The 16,941-nt window shown below is 38.7% G+C and overlaps 1 protein-coding gene across 5 annotated transcripts in view; it reads right to left on the reverse strand.

Moving 5' to 3' along the window:
- LOC136242102 (two pore channel protein 1-like) overlaps positions 1 to 16,941 on the reverse strand; it is a 97,196-nt gene that overhangs the window by 18,664 nt on the left and 61,591 nt on the right. For all 5 annotated transcript variants that reach the window (XM_066033489.1, XM_066033488.1, XM_066033491.1 and 2 more), the window contains 4 exons: positions 8,114 to 8,209; positions 5,580 to 5,741; positions 4,910 to 4,998; positions 4,742 to 4,854 (listed from right to left, as the gene is read on the reverse strand). In XM_066033489.1, coding sequence (XP_065889561.1) covers positions 4,742 to 4,854; positions 4,910 to 4,998; positions 5,580 to 5,741; positions 8,114 to 8,209 — 460 coding nt within the window. The remainder of the gene's footprint in view (positions 1 to 4,741; positions 4,855 to 4,909; positions 4,999 to 5,579; positions 5,742 to 8,113; positions 8,210 to 16,941) is intronic.

Consider the following 16,941-nt stretch of genomic DNA (forward strand, 5'->3'; position numbering starts at 1 on the left):
TGTAACAGTAGCTTCATTTTTCTAACCTTGTACACACCAAATTTCAACTCATTGCCATAAGCAGTTTACCCTGTAGCCATGACAGAAGTTTGATTTTTATGCAAATAAACGTCCATGTACACTTGTTGCAAACTTAGTGCATGAATTTCACATACATACACTAATTATCTGCACTAAATTTCAAGGTACTGTAATCTAATAATCAAGAGTTCATAATACAAGTATAATGGAGAGAGTATCTAACTGGAACAAGTACACAGAAAAAATTGGAATTTTCAACAAGAGTGGGGACCATAGCACATAGATAAAAAGTACTGAAACAAGCTGGAGTAGTGCACAATATTAAATCACAGTAAAACAATAAGAAGTGTTATATCCCTACTGTGCATTTCCATTATGGTATCTTGAGCACAGTAGGGGCACTTCTTTTTGTTTTACTGTGATTTAATATCGTGCACTACTCCAGCTTTAGTACTTTTTATCGATGTGCTATGGTCCCTACTCTAGTTGAAAATTCCAAATTTTTCTGTGTACTTGTTTGTTAACTTTTTTTGCAAATAATTATTATGACTGGTGAACCCATGCACACCACATCTAAAATGGCACCACGTGCCCCAATTATTGTCTGAAAAATGAAGTATTCATTAGAGGTGTACCGATATACCGATACATATCGTATCGGTGGCCGATATAGACATTTCTACTATATCGGTGGGAGCCGATATTGCTGCTAAAAACCGATATGATACACCGATATACAACTGAACTATCTTGAGGACACTGTCCAATGATCAAGCCATATTATAAACCCTACTATTTAGCTAACAAGGGCGGGAAACAGTAGTTATCTTCCTCGTCTAAAAGCAGTACGTTACGCGAAGCCATCTAAGTGCGTGGATAATTACTGTTTTGTTGTCACAAAGCTTACCAATCATACCACAAACACTCATAGTGATGAGCCTGGGGAAACAGCAAAAAGATGAACCAAGAGCACAGCATAAAACAACCAGCCATCTCTACAAGCCATTAAAATGCGGAGTAATCCGGACTAATCTTGGCAGGGGCATGTATTAAAATATTTGTGGGTGCCTTATAGTCTGAGCTGTCAATAGAGGCCACACCACCATGGGTAACCAAGCATAGCCAATAATCTTAAGACTGTCTTCAGTAGTTTCTTCAGTAGCTAAAAATAAAGTTAAGCATGGCATATGTGGTTCTTCAAACATAAATAGCTACATTTAGTTATATCGGTATATCGTATCGGTATCGTATCGGTTTGAAAATGATTAATCCATATCGTATCGGTATCGGATCGGTTTAGTTTTCTTATATCGGTACACCTCTAGTATTCATTATGCTTCGTTATCGGCTATGTTCAACCTGTTACACAGCAGTACGAATCAAGAACTGTTTGAAAAGCACCTCTGCTATAAAAATAGCCACTATGACAAATACGGACGATTTCCATTACAAAGAGAAGCCATCATGTGCTATCGCCAAATCAACACTTTTTGCTGTCAGCAAAGATGAAAGGGACACAAAGGAGGACACTGGTAAGTCTATGAAGAAGGCATTGTACATACTGCGGTAGGCCAAAAGGCACCTCTCGGGCCAAAAGACACCTCTTGGGCCGAAGCGACGTCAAACAGTGAAGAAATCAAGCCCATAGCCTTGGCCGTTATTGAGTTACGCTTGTCTGAAGACATCAGTCAGTCAGTAGAAAATTTCATTACATAAATTCCTTTTAAAATTCCGTAGCAACTTGTTAAAAGCGTTTCAGGTCGATCTGAAAGTTTGTCTGGGCTTAGTTTTACCTAACCAATACTGCCTCACAATCGTCAGAAAAATTGAGATTGTTTTTTTTGGGTGATTATATTTCATGGCCCATGTATACTCCTTTGTGGTCCCTACTATACACTACCATCATAGTGTATGATATATTAAGGAAAATCACTGAGTCAAGTACTGTAACACTAGGTACATTAAGCCTGTTCACAGAATAAAGCCTTGACCTTAATAAACACCAATTAATAGTTCTGTATCAGCAGAGGAAGTAATAATTTGATCAAAGGTAAACTTGACTGTGCTTAACACAATGATTTTGTACAGGCTATATTGGAAGTTGGATACTCACTTACTTATACTATAATGCCTTTATATTTAAAACAAGATTTGTAAAGTGTGCAAAAAGAACAATCTATAGGCCCCTGCAAACTCCGTAAGAAAAAAAAACTTTGGCCACTTGTCTCTCACTAATGGCTGGAGCAAATTTAATCAAATTTGCTGTGAGGCCTACCCTACCTGGCAGACAGATAAAAAACAAAATGTTGTGTTTTGGATGAGGGATCATGGAGCTATGCAGGGATGAAAATAGAGATTTCTTTCTTCCTGTCAATATATACACATGTAATTCATAGTTAAAATATCTGCTACTACATAATATACTGTTACCTTTAGATTTGAGCCAATCATACTTAGAATAGCCTATTATGCTTCTGAGCACTGCTTAAAAATCAAGCCCATAATATAGCTACAGTGTATGTTCAAAACTGAAAGTCCACTGTTTTATTGGAGTGTATCACTGTTTCCTTGACTGAATAAGTGACTGCTCTATTAAGGTAAATTTCTGTAAAGTGTGAATAACAACCAAGACACTCTAAAATTAACACCATAAATATTTTCTTTATATGTAATGCAGGAATTTTATGCCTTGTGTTCATAGCTTGCTGCATTTTGGTGCATGCACACATTGCATATTACAATTAAACATCTTGAAAATCATCCCTATTTATGCTGGCATTATGTCTTTACTAAGCCAGCATTAATATCTTTGAATGCTAATTGCTACCACTTTTCTTCACTACACACAGAGACCAAATCAGTAAAGAAAAATTTACCATGTACAATCGCTTTGATGTGACATAAACAAATGCCCATTCATGTATCCTTTAGTCCACTGCAACAAAACAAAGATTTTTAAACTACCCTTGAGCAGGCAAATAAGATGACATCCAGGTTTTTATTGCTACTCCCTTCCTTCACTAAGAAAAAGATGGTCAAAATCTTTACGGATTTTTTCAATAATACGCAAGTATTTCACCCATTGTATTAATATTTTATACAGTAAATTTAGGCTTGCAAGATTGTGTCGGGTATTCACAGATTCAGTCACATACTATTTAATGGTTATCTACAGTACAGCTCAGGGGTAACGTCGCATGTACACGCACAACGCGCGTGAGGCGCGCTCGAGTGACCTGCGTGGATACAGAACAGCTACAGTAATACTCCATGATAGCAAACTTCACTCTAGAGCATCACGCAAGGCAAGATATAACAGGACTCACCTAATGATCAACTGAAGTTTCAGCTCTATAAGCCCAAAACTTTCAAAGCTACAGTGCTACGAAGTGGCAACAGCAAAAATCGATTTGTACAGCGATAATACGCTACAGGCGCTTAATAAAATGATCATAACTTATGAATGCAGTCCTCTACCAAGACGCACGTTGGACCATCGGATTCTCCATGAACAGGCGAATCCATTGCTGGGTAAGTTTTGTCTTCCAGGCCTTTCCTACAACCAGGGCGAACCAGCGAAAGCGAAAATGTGAGAAATAAATTGACAGTGAACCGCTTGTCCAACGCAAGGCAGACTAACGCTCATATCTTCCGTCTCCTTAGGCGTACTGACACGAAACAAAGATATTGGAACTCCTTTTGCTTTGGGGATCACGATGCTACCAGGGCTTTTGGTATTATCACTTTACTTCATTGTGAAACAGGCGTTTCAAAATTTTACAGAATTTAGTTTCGATTTTGTAAACATTCCATCCATTGCATCCTGTAAACATTCCACCCATTGCGTCCTGCAAACCCTGCGTCTATTGCATTCTACTGGCTGTAAAATTAAAGCTACTGTAGCTACTGTAGGCTTGCACAAACATATGGGATTCTTGCAGATCCGGTCACAGTTACTAAACTCAGTGGCGAGTGTTCTCATGCGTGGCGAGCTTCTCGCATGGCTAGTACTTATCCACGCAATGTTCCACAGATCTTGTACAGTGCATTGCAAAAGAATGATCTTGTGAGAAGACACGAGCACTACTCCCATGTGTATACTCGCGACTTTACCTGTGAGCTGTACTGTAGCTAGCCAATTAAAGATTTTCTAAATATTGTAATTCAAGGTATATTATAATATTATGCACTACTAAGAGGAATACTTATCACTTTTAAACACAAACTACAGCATGCATGAAAGTATCTACTCAACAGTTTTATAGCTTGTCTATTATGTAAATTCTCTACAGAAAGCCTCACGCTACTCTTCAGTTTTGTTTGCATAAGTATGGGACAAGCCTCCTTCACTTTAGTGTTCCTAGTAGCCTATGAGGCTAGATGCACCATTCCTGTTGTTTTTACCTGCATAGCCCATTGTGAAAGGCATTCTTAAATATCTTCATGAAGTACGGTAGCTTCACCTGGTGCACACCAGGTTTCATGAAATTATTTTCCAAAAATAATAACATGCGTGTTTGTTCATCTATCCGTGCCCACGTGAACAAAATGCTTTACACTAAAAGCATCCTGTGTATGAGAAATGAAGGCAGTATAGAGCCTGTATTAACCTTCACAGGTAGTACAAGTTCTGTGGTTTATTTTTGCCAGTTTGAAATACAGACAACTGGTATAAAAAAGGGAGATCCAATGATACTGTACTATCCAATGTTTAACTTACTGAGGTAGTTAGATGAAAAATTATAAAGAACAGTCGACTATGTTTATTATGTGCATGAAAACCCTCCATGAGAATCCACCAATTGTTGATTACCATTGCTTCAAATAATGTTACTAAAACAGGAAACACATGATACATTAGCAGGTAGTTATAAGAGTTACAACTCACCATAACTCTGAGATATACTGTCAAAGTTATTCAAATAATAGACATTACTTCCATTACCAGTGTAGTAATCCTGAACACCACTGCTAGTACTAAATATATGAACAACTAAGATATGTTACACAAGTGTGCACACAGCAAAATGTGCATAACTTGTGTCTAGTAAATTTTTATTTTTAAAATGTATGTAGTTTATGGAAAGCTACAGATACAATCCCATTCGTAAGTTTACCAAATATGATGTGCAGTATCAAAGGCAAATCCAGGATAAGAGCATACCCAGGCAAGGTAAGTTTTCTATCTACTGTACATATAGTGTCAATGTGCACTTAACTATACATCATTATTGAATCTCAGAGGCCTGTACAAATCAGGCAAGTGCCAATGCAGCAAATAGAGTATGCACTTTAAGATAAGGAATATCTTGAAAGTTGCTTTATCAAATTCTTTTTGCAGTTACCTGGTTAAGTAGAGCCTGGTTATGAAATACGTAACTGTGAGGAGGATGCTCCTGTTCTCCATTTATAACTGTCATATACAGAATACAACGTAGCTAGCATATTTTACAACCTTTCCATATACTAACAGTGTATGCAAGGAGGCTAGAGTGGATATTTTCCCCAAATGCCCAACACTAGATTTTCCGCCATTATGTTGTATACAGCACACTAACTTGCAACAGCCTTCATAGACATCTCCACTAAAGATTTCCATTCCAATAATGGCATAAAAGTAGTACACCAATATTAGCAGTATAACAATACTGATGATGCGTGGAGTGAGCACTGCCAGTGTGTTGAAGATGGCTCGTAGTCTCTTGTTAAATCGAATCAGCCTAAAGAATTAATATTTATTACAGTACAGTAGTACTGTTTAGTAGGGTTCTCCAACCAACAGATACTACTCAATAGTAAAAACCATCATAGAAACATTATGTGATGTAAATAACTTTTACAGAACATCTAACTTCACATTCAGTGTCAAAAACAAAACACAGACGACCAGATATTGAACTTAAAAATATAAAAAATGTCAAAACCCATATTTTGGTTTGCCTTCCTCACTGCCTGACCACAATTGCAAGGCTAAAGGCCAAACTATGCAGCACACGGTCTCCACTTTAAGCCACAATAACAAACTCACTGGTGGCCACCCAATGGGATGTGCCTTTTTTCATTCTACCTATGCTACAACAAAGTTAACAAAGTAGTACAATTAAAATTATTAATTTAAAAAATGGAAGTACGATTCCAGAGATACAAAGTAGTGAAACTAGAGATATGAATGATGGTAGCTATTACAACATAGCTTTGTGGGAAAACTCCTACTTTGGGATTGAACTCTAGCAGGGTTCTGCCCAGGAATTTCTGAGTGGTGACCTAAAGTAAACATGAACTGACATGCTGTGTGTTATGTTAGGGTATATTACATGTGCATCACGTGATATATGCAAGAATTGTACTAGTCAGATTTAAGAAGGTACTGGTCAGTTTCTAGAGTTACTGGTCACTTTGGACCACTGCCAACCAGTGTGGGCAGAACACTGTGTAGGAATTTTCCTGTATAGCTATACCATCATTCGTAATCTTGTACTTTTTATTACTGGAACCCTTTAAATTAACAATTTTTTAATTGTACTAGTCAATTTTTAATTGTACTAGTAGCAACAATAGTTCCAATTTCTCAACATTACAATTGTGTAATTAAAGTCAACTACTCTAGCATGGCAGCTATGTACTAGCAAGCAAAATATATGGATAGCTAAGTTGATAAATATGAAAATTTCTGAAGTAAAGAATTTGTGACCCAGTCTTGGAAAACCAGTCTTATCGCCCATGTCAGCAGATTCGATTTTTCACCAAAAACACAAAACTACATGAATAAACTACCTAATTTCACATTAGACTACAACAAGTTTGATACTGAAATTTGATTGGCTGAAAACGTGGTCTCTAAATCTCGTAGAGCCTCGCTCATGTCCAATAGAGACCACGCTCTGAGGCGATACGAAACACGATAATTACGTGCCTGTAACATTGGCAACGCACGGGCGTTTAAATGGCTAATAACAGCCGTACTGAATTAGAGGGAGGTGTAATGGGCTTGTTTGTACTAATCAACACTACATTACTTGCTTACAAGCAGCTGTCGAGGCACAACAACAGCAACAATGAGTTGTAGTCTAGTCGCTGAGTCCAGTACTTCGATACATAGCACGCACCTGTAACATTGACAACGCATGGGCGTTTAAACGGCCCCGCTGAGGTCCCGCCATGTAGGGAGGTGTAGAGGGCTTGTTTCTAGTAATTAGCCATACATTTCCCATTTACAAGCAGCTGTGAACTCAAGGTACAATAACGAGTTGTAGTCTAAATAAGTTAGACGTCAAGAACCACTGGGTTCTACGGGATTTAGAAAACCCTCAGGCCCTTAGTAGCGCCCTCGCTTCGTTCGGGCGCTACAGCCCAGGGCCTTCAAGTTTTCTAAATCCCGTAGAACCCTGGTTCTTGACGTCTAACTATTATATAAAAATCAGCTAGACTTGAGTGGTACTGTATGTTTTTGCTGGCTGCTTTTCCCAAGCCCAGCGACTATCCGCATGTGCGGTGTGGGGCGTTAATGGAGTTCTGGTCAGCCTGGAGATGGTTGCATGTGGCTGTACAGCTCTGTGATGTTGAAGAAACACCTGTGCTGTGAATTTAAGCCAGTTTAGAGACCTGAATGGCCCATAACTTGGTTTAATTCATCCCTACGCCTTCCTTTTCAATTTTTAGAATAGCCTCTTGCCCTCCTTCTGCGCCGCTGCCTTCCTCCCCCTTTGGAGCTTGCCTGACACAGTTAACCACGGTTTACAAATTATCTAAAATGGCAAGAAACTTAGCTGTTGGCTACTTGCACAGTGCATGCTCAGGACGGTAAGGAATTGGTATAAAGTGTGAAAATTTTGTACACATAGCGTCAACCATTGGCGAGCTACAACACACTAAATACTTAAAACCAGCATTTCTCAATACTTTTAAATAGGCAATAAGACAGGTTTTCTCAGACTGGGTCACATTTGGTATACAGTCTACAACTCTTTCAATGAAAATTTCCAAAAAGCCACAACAGCCCTCAATAAACGTTTCTTCCAAATTACATACGCTTGTATGTTTTTCTTAGTTGTACAGTATTGCTGTGTGTATACAGAACACTTACTGTACATACCTGAAAAATCTTAGTGGCAACACAAATGCAAGAGCTGGTGACTCAATTTCAATGAGTTGAATTATTAAACTAGCTGTTATGACAATAAAATCAAACCTAAAAAGTATGAATACATACAATATATTAACTACTGCTTAGGGCAAACATTAATGATTGCAATACAAACCAAACAAAATACAGGGAACATTAAATTAATCATAATCACATGTACATCAATTTGTTAATGTCTTGTGGACTGTGTGTGCTTATGTAGAATAGCAGTAGAGATATTAACATTTACACCTATTGGAAGGACATGAAGGCTGTCAAGCAGTCGCCCACTACTGTAATTAAGTTTGAAACATTGTGTCTTTCTCACGATACAGAGAGTACTACCAGAGCTAACAACAGGATTTATGTTCACGCTGTGTAAAGAAAACCATTTCATCTTCGGTGCTGTGTTTTAAGACTGTTTGATAATATTACTTGAAGCAAGTTTACAAATATATGCTAAGCGATAATTGTCACCCCTTTAGGTAACTAGTAATTCTTATGTTCCTATGTATTATCATCACAATGGTACTACAGAACACACAAAACTCACAATAAGATCAGAAAAAGCAGCTCTACTGCTAAAATTCCTAACTGCATCCTGATGGTTATACAGGGGAACATTCCTTAACCTATCCATGACTAGAATTCAAACTTTTGTCCTCTTTTGACCAGCTGTTTTGGGAAAACCTGCACAGCAGGTGTAGTAGTAGGACATGTGCTCAGCTACGCCAATTACATATCAATGTGGATTTCACAGAGGCATGTTCACCACAACATTCTTTGAGAGTTTCTATTCTACAAAAGCTTGTACTGAGGGATTGTTGCAATGTATTCTCTACAAGTGAAATACTTCAACAAGGATTAACAGCACTGCCATGACTACACTGGTAGGGTTATAAGCTATAAGGTTTTTAATATGCAGGGAACCTTTAATCTACTTGAGTGCCACTTTGAAGACTGATGTTGTGCAGTATTTGGTAATAAAAAGTGTGCAAAATAGAAGTGTAAGGAAGGTATTTCACAAGCTGGAAGGGATTACTATAATAACAAGTTAATGTATTACTTCTAAAAACAGGCACCATGCAAAAAAGTTAACTCGTCCGGAAATAATCAATCATGCGTATGTACACTACATACTATGCTAGGTTTTTCATTTATATAGTACATCAATTAAGCCATTGTAATTTTCAGATTTTGTAACCATGAAATACTTCATAACTATATAATTATGTTGCTGTGCACTGCTAAGGAAGCACCATACAAGTAAACTGTTTAAACAACATATTATACACAGAAGTATATTCTCAACAGTTTTATACTTTGCCTATTGTTTTTTTCTGAAATTGCTTGACAAAGCCTCAATATTTTTGTTCACATATGTAGGAAAACACTCCCCCTTTTTAAATCGTAGAGACTTGTTTTCCTGGTAGCCTGTGGGCTCTACTACTATGTTTTCAGTTATTGAATGCCTGATAATTCCAATGGAAGGCCACTAATGAAGTTTATAAAGAATTGCTACACCTGTGTTTTAAAATAGGAAATGAAACCCAAAGTTTACCTGTGCAGAAGTATAATACAGGCTTTATTTCTCACATACTGACTGCTTTTATAATTTAGTGATTGTGGGTGCATACTGACAAACATACTGTACATAGATACAGTAGGTGACTTAAAATGTTTACATTTGGTTTTGTAAAAACCATTGTAATTCTATAGTTTTACGATTATCATTGTAATTGTAAAAAACAAACAAATCGTAATTACAATATGTTCACATCAAGAGTTAATAATAAGAGAGGAGAGTGTCTAACGCCGTATAGTCCTGTAATAGATGATTGCGCAGAAGTTAAACGGCTTCTTTTCCGCGTAACGTACAGACTGGCTAGTATATTTTCGCTTTAACCACAAAGGCTATCCCTGACATAAGGGCGTGCGTTCAACTCGATGTTCAAGTTCACCACGAAGAGCATCGCTCTGTTTCGTAAAGAAGTGTAGCTGTTAACCTCGAAGATAACTCTGGGGGAGAGCGTCTGAGAAACCAATAAACACGAACCAAAGGCGGAGTATCGCTTCGAATTTTCACTGCGTCACCATGTTGCCCTACCTTTGAGCATTCTTGAATTGAAGGAGCACTGTTCCCTGTACATACAGCTCAGTCTTTAGTTCAGTCTTCGAATATTCTCGAAGATTCATCACGGTACGGCTAAACTAATTGCGGTAAGGAAATGCACAAATACTAGAACCCTATACGTTACACGGAAAGGAAGCCATTTAACTTCTGCGCAATCATCTATTACAGGACTATACAGCGTTAGACACTCTCCTCTCTTATTATTAACTCTTGTTCACATGTTTACAACAAAACAAGTTTATTTGCCAGTTGTGTACACAACCACACCCAGAACAAATTAATTGGGTAACTACCAGCTGGATGAGTATAAACTTGATAACAGCAGGGATTTGTAACATTACAGCTATCATGTACCAGTCAATTAACAAAACAATAGTAACACAGTACTACAAGCTGCAAGCAATCGTAATTGTTATTGCAATTACTAAGGAAACTTAAAATCTACTCGTAATCATACAGTACAATAATAACCGTATAGTAGGGACCACAAAGCAGTAGGCATGGCCCACGAAATAAAACAGCCTCAATTTCTCCTGATGACGATGAGGCAGTATTGGTTAGGTAAAACTAAGCCCAAACAAGCTTTCAGATTGACCCGAAACACTTCCAACAAGTTGCTACAGAATTTTAAAAAACAATTTATTTAACAGAATTTTCTACTGATTGACTGAGTAAGTGACTGACTGACTGATGCCTTCAGACAAGCGTAACTCGATAATGGCTAACGCTACGGGCTTAATTTTTTCACTGTTTGACGTCGCTTCGTTCCGACGGGTGCTTTTTTGCATACCGCAGTACGTACAATGCATTCTTCGTGGACTTACCAGTGTCCTCCTTTGTGTCCCATTCATCAGCAAAAAGTATTGATTTGGCAATAGCACGTGATGGCTTCCCTTCGCGTAACGGAAATTGTCCGTATTTTTCATAGTGGCTATTTTGATAGCAGAGGTGCTTGTGAAACAGTTCTTGATTTGTACTGTTGTGTAATGGGTTGAACATAGCTGACAATGAAGCATAATAGTTACTTCACCTTTCAGATGATAATTGATATAACTGGGGCACGCGGCACCATTCCTTTCGGAATGCGTCTCGGTGTGCAGAGGTGCTTTTCGAACAGTTCTTGATTCGAAAATGCTGCGTAATGAGTTGAACATAGCTGACAACGAGGCGTAATGGATACTTCACCTTTCAGACAATAATTGGGGTGCGCAGCACCATTTCAGATGCAGCATGCATGGGTTCACCAGTCATAATAATTATTTACAAAAAAGTTAACAAACAAGTACACAGAAAAATTTGGAATTTTCAACTAGTGTAGGGACCATAGCACATCAATAAAAAGTATCGAAACAAGCTGGGGTAGTGCACGATATTAAATCACAGTAAAACAATATGAAGTGTTATATCCCTACTGTGCTCAAGATACCATTTATATAATGGAAATGCACAGTAGGGATATAACACTTCTTACTGTTTTACTGTGATTTAATATCGTGCACTACTCCAGCTTGTTTCAGTACTTTTTATCAATGTGCTATGGTCCTACTCTAGTTGACAATTCAAAATTTTCTGTCACTAATAGTATTACAACAGTTCTCTGTGGACCATATGTAAACTTTTAAAGTCCCCTACTGTAGGTACATAAACACACCTTATCAGCCTGTCAAACGACAATAGCAGGGCTCTGGATCAAACTGGACCTATGCTGGCATAAACTTAGTTTGAGCAGTATTGCTGGTGACAGGTGAGGTCACCATTGTGATGGAAATTTTTGCTACACACGCAGTAAAAGTCGGTGGGGGAGGTTGACCAGCACAGTAGTGATGACGAGTTAAATCTCCTGAATGACACAAAAAAATCCTCAGACAAAAGAGCCAGTGATCATAGTAGACCTCTAGTAACTCCAGCAGACGAGACAGAATGGCACAAACCAAGCCATCTTGAATGATCTTGGGTTACCTCATACCAAGTGAGAGAACCCTATCCCATCCTTTGTATGTCCCTCAAAACTACATGTACATCTCTCCAAAGCAACTTGGGTCCATGCACCAACTGACAACAATTTATCAACAAAGATGGACTGATGGAGGCATCCAAATATCCTAGCTGCCTTTGCTAACCACCCAGACAATTCAGCATACTGATACTTCCCAAATACTGGAACTTCTCCACTAAGTCTACAACATCTCTCTCCGCTGTAACTGGAGACAACACAGAAGTGTCAGCTGGAACAAGTCACTTCTTTCATTTGTGTGGTGAGAGGTTGGAGTTTGACAGTGAGCCTGATCAAGTCTAAGGGCATAGTGGCAAACTTTGGACAAAATTATCACATGCTGAGGCATAAAGCACAGCATCATCAGTAAATTTGACTCCATTACACAAGATAGTACCAAACGAGATTCAGCCATACAATCTCCAACCAACATATGTCCATGGGAATAACGAAAAGACACACCAGCCTAAGAACACTGTTGACGCCAATCCTCAAAGACAGCACAAAAGTACAAGATAAAAAGCACAGGAGCGATAGTACACCCGACATACACCATTGCACACCTCAGACATGTTACCCTTGATGCAAACAGAAGCCCTCATACTCTTGCGAAAAGAACAAACAACACATAAAAATGCAGGGGACACCATACTTCTCAAGTACCTGCCACAAAGGAACCAAGTCAATGCCTTCATTAGATCAATTAGAGTGTAAAAAGAAGGCAGTTATGCTCTCTAGCTTTCTCCACAAGCTGTCGTGTAACAAAGATCATATCAACACAGCTACACCCCCTAAAAAAAAACTGCATTGAGGATCAGGCAGTACTCTCTCAGCAATAAGCTGCAGTTACTCCTGGAGAATTCTACCAAGCAGCTTATCAGCAACATCCAGCAGACTGATTCTATCACACACATTCAAATAACCTCTCTTATATACTGGGAACACCAATTCATCTCGCCAATCGTCAAACACACAGCCCTCTCTCCAAATCGACACAACAAGACCTGGTGGATGACTGGTTCACCAAACACTAACATCTCTGGAGCAATCCTTAATGTATCACCAGCCTTCAACTGCACCACATACATGTAACTCAGAGTATTCTCAAACTTTTCCTTCGTAGGAGGGTCATTCAAATCCATACGCACCTCATAAGAAGGCAACCCATCAAGATACTCTTGGGTAAACTGGCTAGTTACATTAAGTACACAATGAAACCATCTAGCCATAACTGCAGGTAACTGTTTTTTGTGGTTGCTAGCCTGAAAGGACATCTGGTGTGTTGAGTAAGGAAGGCAAACTACTGCAGATGTAGACACTCTCACAGTACCTGAACTTTTAACAAGGGGAATTGTCACTCCCAAGCCTCTCGCTTAGCAGCCAACAAAGGAGACAGCAGCTGCTCACTCCCCAGAAACCAATCTGGTTGATAACAAGCACCACAGCTAACCACCTTGATGGCAGAATTGACTAAACAATCCCGAAGCTATTCCCATCACCACAAACGTCATCAAACTCCACATCTTCTAACCAATAGGACAGTTTTCTACAATAATCCTCATAGATTGAGGCATCTGCAAACTTCCACATAGCAATAAGAGGTGCCTCCCTATCATGTCAATGATGAGAAAAACACAAGTCAAACCTCAACCTTGCTCTCACCAACTTATGGGCTCTGTCCAGCAAGTAGCAATATACATCAACTGCACATCCAAACAATACCAATGTTAGGCTGATCTAAATACCACAAAGTCAATCATGCTACATGATTTCATTGCAGGATGAGTCCCAGTCTCATAACAAAAAGGATCTTTTCTGAAACCAGGTGCTCATCAGAAATCATTGATTCGGATCACAGTATGGCAGACACATTACGAGGGGAGACAGCTTTCCACACCTCTCCAGCAGCTCTCCATGCAACAGTAGCCCTACCATCCAACAAAATTCCAAACCTGACAGTATCAGTAAATCATAACCTGAGTACAAAAACGTCCATTGGTGAGTGGGCCAGATTTCAGACCAAAACCAGCAGTGAAGGAAATGTTGCAGTTCAGTAACAAGGAGATCCACTTTCCACAGTTGAATCACACCAAGAAGTAAGAAGTAGCACAGGCATAACACACCCCCAACAACCTCCACCAGTGAGTGAACATTCCAAGTGCCAACATACAACATGGTACGCCAATAGTGGTGAAGACAGTATCCCAGAGGGATATGCCTGTGCTGGGAGAATAGCTTTGCACTTCTATGTACCTTCTTGTGCAGAGAATACTCAGGTGGGATTGCAACTCCCACCAGAGGGGACCCCTACCCACACATGACAAGGTCATGGGTGGAGGGGGAGGCTGTTATTAGCCACATCTCTAGCATTAGCCATTCTAAAGAATGGACCATACAAAAGCAACACAAAAAAAACTACACGTACAAAACCTATGATGTGTTTCCAGGCCTAGCACATGGAAGTCGACAGCCACAGGCCACACAAACATACACTACATATTTTAAGAAAACTTATTTCAGAAAACCAGACACGCACCCACAGCTGGTCTTCAGCTGGATATGGGCATGCGTCTGGTTTAAAAAGTGCTTAAACAAGGAAGATCATTACCTGAAATGTAAATTTAATTCCTACTTTAGCCCATATAATTATTATTTTCAATTTGCATAGCAACAATGTAGCTCGTAAATTCCTATGCTTGTTTGTTAATTTTTTTGTAACACAATTTATGATTAGTGAGCTTCTTTAACATCACATCAAAGGAAAGAATAAAGGCATACAAAACTATAGTTGTATAATGAAATGGATGTCTTTATATTAATTACTAATAAGTACTGTAGTCATTTCCTTGCATTTGTTTGTTCACTTTTTTTATAACATAATTATGACTGGTGAATCAGCGCATACTACATCAACAGCAAGAATGAAATAACAATTACTTTTGCATCTTTATGTGTGCCCCAATCAATTGCTGAGAAGTGATTTGGTCAGTATGCTTTGTTTTCAAGTAGTATATTCACCTCTTTACAAAGCAATATAAATGAAGAACAATACGAGAAGCTCCTCTCCAATCGATCCATTCGCTACAGAAAATACAGACCATTCTCATTACAAACGTGATACAGGTAGCTAATGGGGATAGTCAGCTACAGGGAAGCCATTTCGTGCTACCACAAACCGACACCTTGCAGCGGGTACGGTACATGCCACGTGTACTAGTATAAGAATTTGCTACATCACAAAACATTGTACATGAGCCCAATATGCACATTCTAAACATTATACTGATGGCGGACATCACTGGGGATTAAACGATATTCAAGTACTTAAGAAAGGAGACAAAAAAAACCCTGCCAACTGCGGACCAGTCTCTTAAACTAGTATACGCAGTGAAATTATGGAACATATTATCTACAGTATCATTACGTCACATCTAGAACTTCATGATATATAAACATATCAACAATTTGGTTTCCGCAAAGGAAACTCTGCTGAACTCTAACTTTTACAAAACAGTACATGATCTTGCCTTAACTTTGAACAATAAAAGTCAATGTGATGTAATTCTTCTGGATCTTAGTAAAGCATTTGATAGAGTACCTCACCGTTACTTCTAAAGCTTAAACATTATGGTATTGGGATCTCTGTTCTACTCTGGATTCAATCCTTTTCATACACAGCAGGTCATTTGTGGTGATAGTTACTCTAGCACTGCTAATGTTGAGAGTGGTGTGCCACAAGGCTCAGTTTTGGGACCTCTGCTGTTTCCACTTTATGCCAATGACATCCCCTCAACATGCCGCTGTATGCAGATGATTGCATTTTATATATACAAATTAACTCCTCTGCTGATGCAGTTTTTTTAGAGAATGATTTATTTAAATTTGAAGAATGGGAGAAAAGATGGAAAATGTTACTGAACATCGATAAGTGTACAGTTCTAAGAGTAACTTTGAAAAGAAGGCCATTTATTACAAGTTACACTTCCTCTAGCATCAGTCAACACAGCAAAGTATTCAGATGTCACCATAGATTCTAAGTTGTCATTTAATGACTACATCAAGACACACAGCAGTGTGTCGTGCGGCCCAAGAAGCCAACGCACAACACCCATGAGTATATTGACAGGAAGAATGAAAATGCAACTTTCGCACCTCTGTAGCTCTGTGCTGCCTTGATGAAACAAGACGATTTTTGCTGTGGACACGCCCTCCAACTTCAGTATTCCACATACCAAATTTGAGCAAATCGCTTCAAGTGTTCCCGAGATATGCGACTTCAAAAATTGGTTTAGTTTATTAGTTTTTTCTTTTATTCTTTCTTTCTTATTTTTCTTCCTCTTTTCACACACTCACAAAAACCGCTATAAAACGCGAATGCAATATCCGATTTCCTTGAAATTTGGCACACAGAAAGGGGGTATAAAGGCACATCTATGAACCAACCTTGGCTGGAATACGATAAACAGGCAAAGAGTTATTAACGATTATTCACGAAAAATAACACCAATATGTTGTCACGCCTACAGGGTAAACCGCTTATGAGAGGAAGCTGAAAATCAATGGGTGAATAGGTTAACTATTGAACCACAAACCTTTTGTGGTTTGAAAGAAATCGAGTTAAAAACCAGGAAGATACAACAAAAAAACCAACAGTGTGTAACAATTATGCAA

This window comes from Dysidea avara, chromosome 13 (assembly GCF_963678975.1).
Source record: "Dysidea avara chromosome 13, odDysAvar1.4, whole genome shotgun sequence".
NCBI lineage: Eukaryota > Metazoa > Porifera > Demospongiae > Dictyoceratida > Dysideidae > Dysidea > Dysidea avara.